Source organism: Neolamprologus brichardi, chromosome 5, assembly GCF_056152115.1.
Source record: "Neolamprologus brichardi isolate AB-2024 chromosome 5, ASM5615211v1, whole genome shotgun sequence".
In the NCBI taxonomy this organism is placed as follows: domain Eukaryota; kingdom Metazoa; phylum Chordata; class Actinopteri; order Cichliformes; family Cichlidae; genus Neolamprologus; species Neolamprologus brichardi.
Window position 1 is genome coordinate 18,119,948 of NC_142108.1, and position 7,886 is coordinate 18,127,833.

The 7,886-nt window shown below is 38.3% G+C and overlaps 1 protein-coding gene across 5 annotated transcripts in view; it reads left to right on the forward strand.

Moving 5' to 3' along the window:
* pparg (peroxisome proliferator-activated receptor gamma) overlaps positions 1-7,642 on the forward strand; it is a 42,685-nt gene extending 35,043 nt beyond the window's left edge. For all 5 annotated transcript variants that reach the window (XM_006783253.3, XM_006783251.3, XM_035904637.2 and 2 more), the window contains exons 6-9: positions 845-977; positions 1,667-1,860; positions 2,128-2,371; positions 4,848-7,642. In XM_006783253.3, the coding sequence (XP_006783316.1) occupies positions 845-977; positions 1,667-1,860; positions 2,128-2,371; positions 4,848-5,095 (819 nt within the window). In that variant the 3' untranslated portion in view covers positions 5,096-7,642. The remainder of the gene's footprint in view (positions 1-844; positions 978-1,666; positions 1,861-2,127; positions 2,372-4,847) is intronic.
* The last annotated feature ends 244 nt before the right edge of the window (positions 7,643-7,886 follow it).

The window sequence follows — 7,886 nt, forward strand, 5'->3', positions numbered from 1 at the left end:
CCTTGGAAAACCATCATTGTTTTGCTCAATTATTTTGGAAATGGAGCTACAATGTCTCTGTGCAAGATACCTATTATTTTACCTTGTTGTATGAGTGATTCGGATAAAATGGAGGTTTGATTTCTTTGTTATACATAATGTTCACACAAGTTCAATTTAGCTTCCAACAAAGCTACCCAGTATAGTGTTTTTTTCTTTCTGCACATTTAGTAATGTTGCTAGTGGCAAATGCTAAAACATAGCATTACAGTCGCACAAATAGATTAAAGGTATCTTTATATAGACTATATTTGTTTAGCCTATATGTTTATAGTAGCAATCCTGAGTGTGTTGAAAGAAATTGTATGAAAGCTGGCACTTATAAGAAAATGGAGGTCCTCGTTGTGCTTGCACTGAACAACATACATACAATTGCTGTGTAAAGACAAAACCACCAAACAGATTCCTGCACAGTGAGCACATAAAGACATTTCACTCCCCCCACTCAGTTTCATTCACTCACGCAGGAAATGGGTTGTTCATTTCACAACTTCTAGAGAATTTCCTGCTTTAATTCCCTCTATTCCCACTACAGTGAAGATTTATGTGTGTGAATAGCAGCATTCATGTTTCAGGCCAGTGCATGTTAGTTTTACTAAAGTAAGCATAAGGTTGCTCAGATACCTGGAAATGATGTTTTTTTCTGTGTCGGCCTGCAGCTGAGACTTTCTTTATTTGCCTCATCATACAGATGAGACTAAATGTCCTCAGAAGACCTATAATCAACTTAATCTTTTCTCTTTTTCTTTTCTTTTTTCCTTTTCTTCTGCCTTCTCCCAAAATTTTCCTTGCACTCTACCTGTAGCCTTTTGTCATCCACGACATGAAGTCTCTAATGGAAGGAGAGCAGTTCATTAATTGTAAGCAGATACCAGTCCCAGAGCACCAGCACCAGCAGCAGCAGCACCAGACCTCCGCTCTTCCACCTGTACACGGAGGTGGGTAGTATCAAATTACTCTGTTAAATAACACCTTTTGTTGCAATGTCCAAAACATGTTGTTTGTCTGTTATTGTTCTGTTTAGTTTTAGGAATGCAATTAGCTACAGCAATGCAGAAGATATTGTTCCTATTATTCCGCATTAAAAAAAAAAACTTTACATTGGAATTAATAGTAATAGCAATTCAAAATATACAAAACAAAGGCTGAAACTCAGACAAGCTCCTTAAAATGAAAATCCCAACTATTTCAACTTCTTCATTTACCAGTTTCACCCAGTGTTGTCGATGTTTTTTTTTTTGTTTGTTTCCACATAATCAAGATAATTATTAAAGCACACATATTAACCCCAATTCATTGCATTAGTTTTTCTGGGGAGAAAAGTGCTGTTTTTACATTTTTCAAGTCCAGTTTTACTGGTGCTGATAAATTATGTTACCTATTCTCAATGGTACCTCTGTATCTTCTGTCATATTCTCTTCATCAGTCGATAATTGTATTGTTATTTTCTAAAAGTCTTGCAGAAAAATGGAAATGAATGAGGATAGAGAAATCTAGAAAGACACAAAATTCAGCAATTATCTGTTAACTCTTTGTTAAGTTATTTTTAGCTTCTTATATAGTTAGCTTCTCTGTTTTTCTTGTACTCCTCCAACTATATTAAGTACCTTCTCTCACATGGTATCAGGCTACACGGAAACGCACCCAATGTCAGAGAGTGAGGTTATGAGAATGGCAGTCTTCGGTGGACAGGGAGAAGCAGACACTGTGGAGCTGCGTTTCTTCCAGAGCTGTCAGTCTCGTTCAGCAGAAGCAGTGAGAGAAGTGACAGAGTTTGCCAAAAGTATCCCTGGATTTGTCGATTTGGATCTAAATGATCAGGTGAGATTCATCAGTGGTTCATCCGTTCGGTCCTGATTGTTGTGGAAGATTTTTTCTGTTCTAAAACAACTTTAAAATAAACAGTTTTGGACAATTTCAATTCAGAAAATGATCAACGTAAATAAGTCGACATAATGGTTAGCGAAGCTCATTGCTGCTTGCAGTTCTGGATTTTGAATGAAAATGAAGTTACGACCCGACTATCATTTCTACTAAACTAAAGATCTTGCCAGATTTTGATACAATCATTGTGTTCTTTATTTTCAGGTTACTTTGCTGAAGTACGGTGTGATTGAGGTTTTGATCATCATGATGTCGCCTCTGATGAACAAAGATGGGACCCTCATCTCCTATGGACAGATTTTTATGACGCGGGAGTTCCTCAAGAGTCTCAGGAAACCTTTCTGTCAAATGATGGAACCAAAGTTTGAATTCTCCGTCAAGTTTAACACGCTGGAGCTGGACGACAGCGACATGGCCCTATTTCTGGCTGTTATCATTCTCAGTGGGGGTGAGTGTTTTTATTATTGTTTGTTTTTCTATCTGTCCCCAGTTCACCTCTCCTGACCTTCGGAGGAGGAATCTGGATATGTGAATGGTTTGGAGCACTACTCTTAAACCTCCCAAAACTCTCACAGATTCATTGCGTCCACTGTTGGACATTTAGAGTTCAGATTTGATTTGATTCATTATCATAAAAGAAAGCGTCTGCAGGTATACAGACATGATTAACATGGCATCTGCTGCACTGATGTGTTGAATTAACCGTTTTTCCATATATGGCAAGAGCATGATTGCATACATAAGATTAGCCTGGGGGCGGCTAAACAGATTTTATTGACAGTTAAAATCTCGCCTCGGGTTCTCGTTCAAGAATAAATAACCCTTGCTGACCACATCGCCCAAGTACTTTGTCATCCAGATTTTATTAGCCGCCTGATTTTTTTCTCATTGCAAGCTATTGCTAACATTACAGCAAGCGATTGCACCAGTCTCCATTTTAGTCTAGAAATGCAACCACATGAGATCACTCACATTGCTCCCTCTGGCCTAATATTTCTAATAATTGTTTTCTGTATGTGCACGATGAAACAATTTCAAAATTGGCTTGGATTTTAAAACGTCTGTAGTCTGAGTTTAGACTTTGAGTTAACAGGACTGACACCATTATCGGTTAATATCTGTCTATTAAAGTGCTGCACACAGCTTAACCTTGCTTTGCGTAACAGCTGGAAGCAGGGAGAAATAACTGTTCTGGCAGTGTTCCTTATTGAGGTAATCATGGCTGACTACACAGTGAGAGGGATTGTGAAAATGTAATCAGTGGAAGCTATTGCATGTGTGCAACCCCCCGAAGAAAAAAAAAAGCACAACAGCATGTAGCAATACGTTAAGTGTATGTAGAAAAATTGTCTTAAACACATGCAGAAAACCCATCAAAGATCAACCAGCACCGAGAATAGCTGCAGTGCACAGTTCAGTGTTTTTAACACATGGTTTGACTTCACTACAAATCTTGGTCACATTGGGTGGTGCAGCGCAGTGGTTAGCACTGTTGCTTCAAGGGAAAAAGGTAGTCATTTGAACCTCTTGGTCACCCTGAGCCTCTCTGTGTGGAGGGTTCCCTGTACAAGTTTCCTCCCATAGCCCAAAAACATGCATGCTAGGTTAACTGGTGAGTCCAAACTGGTCGTAGATGTTCATGTCAGAGCGTCTGATTGGCACAAGTAATAGTTGTGCCAATCAGACGCTTACTAAGCCTTACAAGCCTTACTAAGCGTGCGCCACATATGCGTCACATTGCCCCCTTGTTGGTAGCTACAACATGCATACGTGGGTCTGCAAAGTTCTATGTAGCATCTACTAATGCACTACTGTGTCAGCTGCTTAGCACAGTAAGAATACCATGATCACCTACCAATAAAACCACTTATGCAATCTCATTTTTACGCCTTTCTGTTTCTGTACAGAGCTAAGCTAACCGCTTCCTGTTTCCTTACCGATATATATTAAACAAATACAACACTGGCGACCCCATTCTCAGCTCAATATTTGGCAAAAATGAAACAAAAATACTTTTTTATTTTAAATATTTTTTTAAAAAAATCATGATTCCAAGGTTATTTCATGTTATCGCTGTGCTTCTGCCAGACAACGTGACTTTAATTTACATCCATGTGCATATAAAGTAACATAGTTAGCTGCTCCAAGTAAATCCAAGTTATCAGTTCTCTGTGTTTAACACACTATCTCCGGCCAGCCTCGGCCCACTCATAGATGTATTGGATGTTTTTGGGAAGGGAGTCTAGCAGAACGGCAGTAAACAGCAACTGCATCACGTGCAGGGAGATTTACAAACAGCAAGTTGCATGTTGGTGACAACATTTTGACTCACTGTATCTTAAAGAAAAAAAAAGGTGAGGTTTCACTGGCAACCACATGAGCAACTAACAATCACTCAGTCGAGTTGTTTTTATACAACTTTGACATCTTTTAACAAACATTTTTGTTCTAGTAATATCACAGTAAAGCAAGCAGGGACCTAAGGGTTTAAAATCTAAAATGTTAACAAATCAGACCAGCTTGTGAACACTTGAGCCTCACCCTCTTATGTCAACAGATCCTAACTGCTTAGTCTAGTATTGGTGATTATTATAGTGCTGCTTGATAAAAACCTGACCTTGGATAGCATGATGATTAAAATTAAATGTTTTATTTAAATATTAACCTAAATGACAAATATTATCTCTTGAAATCGAGATAAGCATTCTTAACCTAAACTGAGATGTTTTCTGCCAGTGAATGTGGATAATGTTTAGTTATTTGCACCTCTCCATCCAACATAAGTTTTAAACTTTAGGTCATTTTCTATCGGTTTTATTTCTCTTCTTATGCAAATTTAAATTTTCATCTACCTGTTTTAATGGACTTTGGATATATTGTGGTCAGTCTCTCATTTATCCTCCTTATCTCTGTAATGTGTCCAGACCGACCAGGCCTGCTGAATGTGAAGCCCATCGAGCAGCTTCAGGAGACGGTGCTTCATTCACTGGAGCTGCAGCTGAAGCTAAACCATCCAGACTCTCTGCAGCTGTTTGCCAAGCTGCTCCAGAAGATGACAGACCTGCGTCAGATAGTCACCGATCACGTCCATCTCATCCAGCTGCTTAAAAAGACAGAGATAGACATGTGTTTGCACCCGTTGTTGCAGGAGATCATGAAGGACTTGTATTAGAATTCAACAGGAGAAGAGGACAAGTACAGAAAGGGGTGAATAAAAATACAGTGCTGTGCAAAAGTCTTGAGTCACCCTTGATTTAAGAAGTAGGTTAGCAGTTTTATTGAAACATCTGAAAACACACATGGGAATACGTTATATAAATCAAAAACAGAGTGTGTACTTTAAGTAGTTCTCTGGAATAGCTCTCCAGGCTTCTTGAAGGACATTCAAAGCTCTTCTTTGGATGCTGGCTGCCTTTTGTTCCATTCTCTGTCAACATGATCCCACACTGCTACAGTGATGTTAAGATCAGGGCTCTGGGGGAGAATAGTCCATGATAATGTGGTAATGTTCAATCATGGGTTTTCCATCCAGGTATGCTTTTACTACATTGGCAGTGTGTTTGGGATCATTGTCATGCTGTAAAATTAAACCATTGCCAATCAAACACTTTCCAGATGCCTTTGTATGGTAGATCAAAATCTGACCATAATTCTCTGCACTCAAAATTCAGCTTTGACAACATCTCCTCCAACACCATTGGCTGTAATGTTGCCCCAAACCATGACAGAGCCTCTGACGTGTTTTACAGGTGGTTTTAAAGATTCACTGTTGTGCCTCTCTCTTGATCTACAAACAATGATTTGAACCAAAAAGTTTAAGTTTGGATTCATCACTCCATTAGACTGGTTGCCTGGATTTCAGTCCGGTTTTTGTGTAACTTTCTCCTTGTTCCCCTTTCTTAAGAAAGTCTTTTTCAGTGATGGCCATTTCTGATGAGGCTTCACTGAACAGTAGATGGATCAGCTGAAGGTCCAGATGCATCTCTTAGGTCTTGTCTCAGGTCTTTGCTGGTCTTTTCCTATTTCTTAACATACTATTCATCTGCTGTTTTTTAGGCCTGCCACTTCTTCCTTTGTTCTCCACTTGTTCTATTTCTTCAAATTTTTTAAAGACATACTGCACACTTTGCTGAGACATGCCAAGCTTTCAGCTAACAGCACTCTTGGAATCACTTTGGTGCTGAATTTTATTTTATGCCTGTCAGACTGTCAAACTTACCTTTAGCATTTTTATACATTCAACTAAATAAATTATGCACTTTTGCAATGGGCTGCTGGTAACAAAGTGACTAAAGTAGACTTTCTCTAAAGTAGACAATTGCTTATCCTTACAGTTTGTTTTTTTAATCCTCAGTAGTAAGTGTTGAACAAACAAAACAAAAACATTCCTCTGAACAGAACCAGGTATAATGACTGGACTACAAATGAGTTACAAAGCAGTCAATGTCTACAGAAAAACTTGAACTAAAACTAAAGACATTCAGAAAACCTGGAGAACAATTGCTCAAGACCACTTGACCAAATTACAGGAAACTCTGGCTCCTTCAAAGTAAAATATGGAGAAATGAGAGTGACTGAAGACTTTTGCACAATACCATAAAAGAGAATGAAAAGAGATTGCTTTTAAAATTATGAGTTGAGATTAAGCACTTTGTGCTCTGTGTGTGTGTTTGTGTTTTGGTTATAAAGTCATGTAGCCAGACAGACTGACTAACTGAAATTGAGAAAGAGATGAGGAAGAAGAGGAAAACAGAATTCAGGGAAAGAAATGCAGAATCTGAGTATTAGATCTTGTCTAGACAGTCTGCATGTGAATAACTTGTGGTGCACAGTCATTTTAGCCTCTGCTGAGCCTGAACCCTCTGCTGAGCAGGGTGCCAACTTAAATATGAAACTACCACCTATTGCACCAAAAGTAGCGTCTGGGACAAACTGAAAGTGAGGGGATTTTCTTACTGGTGAGCTCGAGGGTAAAATTGTGAATGTTCAACACAGCCAGCTTCAAGTGCCTCAAGGAGAAATGTACCACTGTGAATATATGACACCATGTCTCATACAATACAGTATGTGTTGTTCGTGTGCAGCTTATCTACACGGTCAATTACAGCCATCATAAGCAGCACCAGCAGCAGTGTGTACGTGCTTCAATACCTCTGTGAACACGCACAAATACATGAATGCTTACACACACGCTAAAGCAATGCTCAGACAGTCCTTTTCTGTTTTGGCATCAGGGTGAAGGTGCTATCTCTTTTTAATCAGCTTTATCCAAAAACAGAAATCAGATTATTGCCTTTAACATATTTTAGACGCCTGCAGAAACTGTGAGAAACTGTTGAGCTGACCAAATGCAAATTGCCATGATGATGTTTGCTGTTTGCTGAAAAATAAAAGTGTATGTGCCATATTGTGCCTTCAAGAGTTTATCTTTAGCTGTTTTTTGTTTTGTTTTTTGTGAAGTTAATGTCATTTTAAAAACATTATATATATTATACATATTACATGTATGGTATGTATTGACTTTTTTTTAATTGTCAGATACAATTGACTTTTTGGCCTTGGTTTTATTTCTAATTCTAAAATACTGGTTTGAGTTATAATTTTTGCTAAGAAATGATTTTGTATGTGTGGACCAAATCTACTATATCTGATCCATCAAATGCTGTTTGTGCAGACAAAAAGAGTGGACTGATATGTTTGTGGGAAAAACAGAATAAAGAAGATGTAAATAAAATATTTTTTAACTTTTTACTTGAAGCCTGTCTTTTCTTTAAAAGTCGTGGAAGCTTGCTCACACATGTTTCATCAAAAACCATTTTTAAATACTATACTTCCTAAAGACATTCCAGTCATTCAGACTCTTGGAAATCTGTTTTGCAGTCATTACATCAGCTGCTCCTCAGTGTCTATTACCAAACACACACACGCCCTGTTGGAAAGATTGCAACACATGAACTATGTTG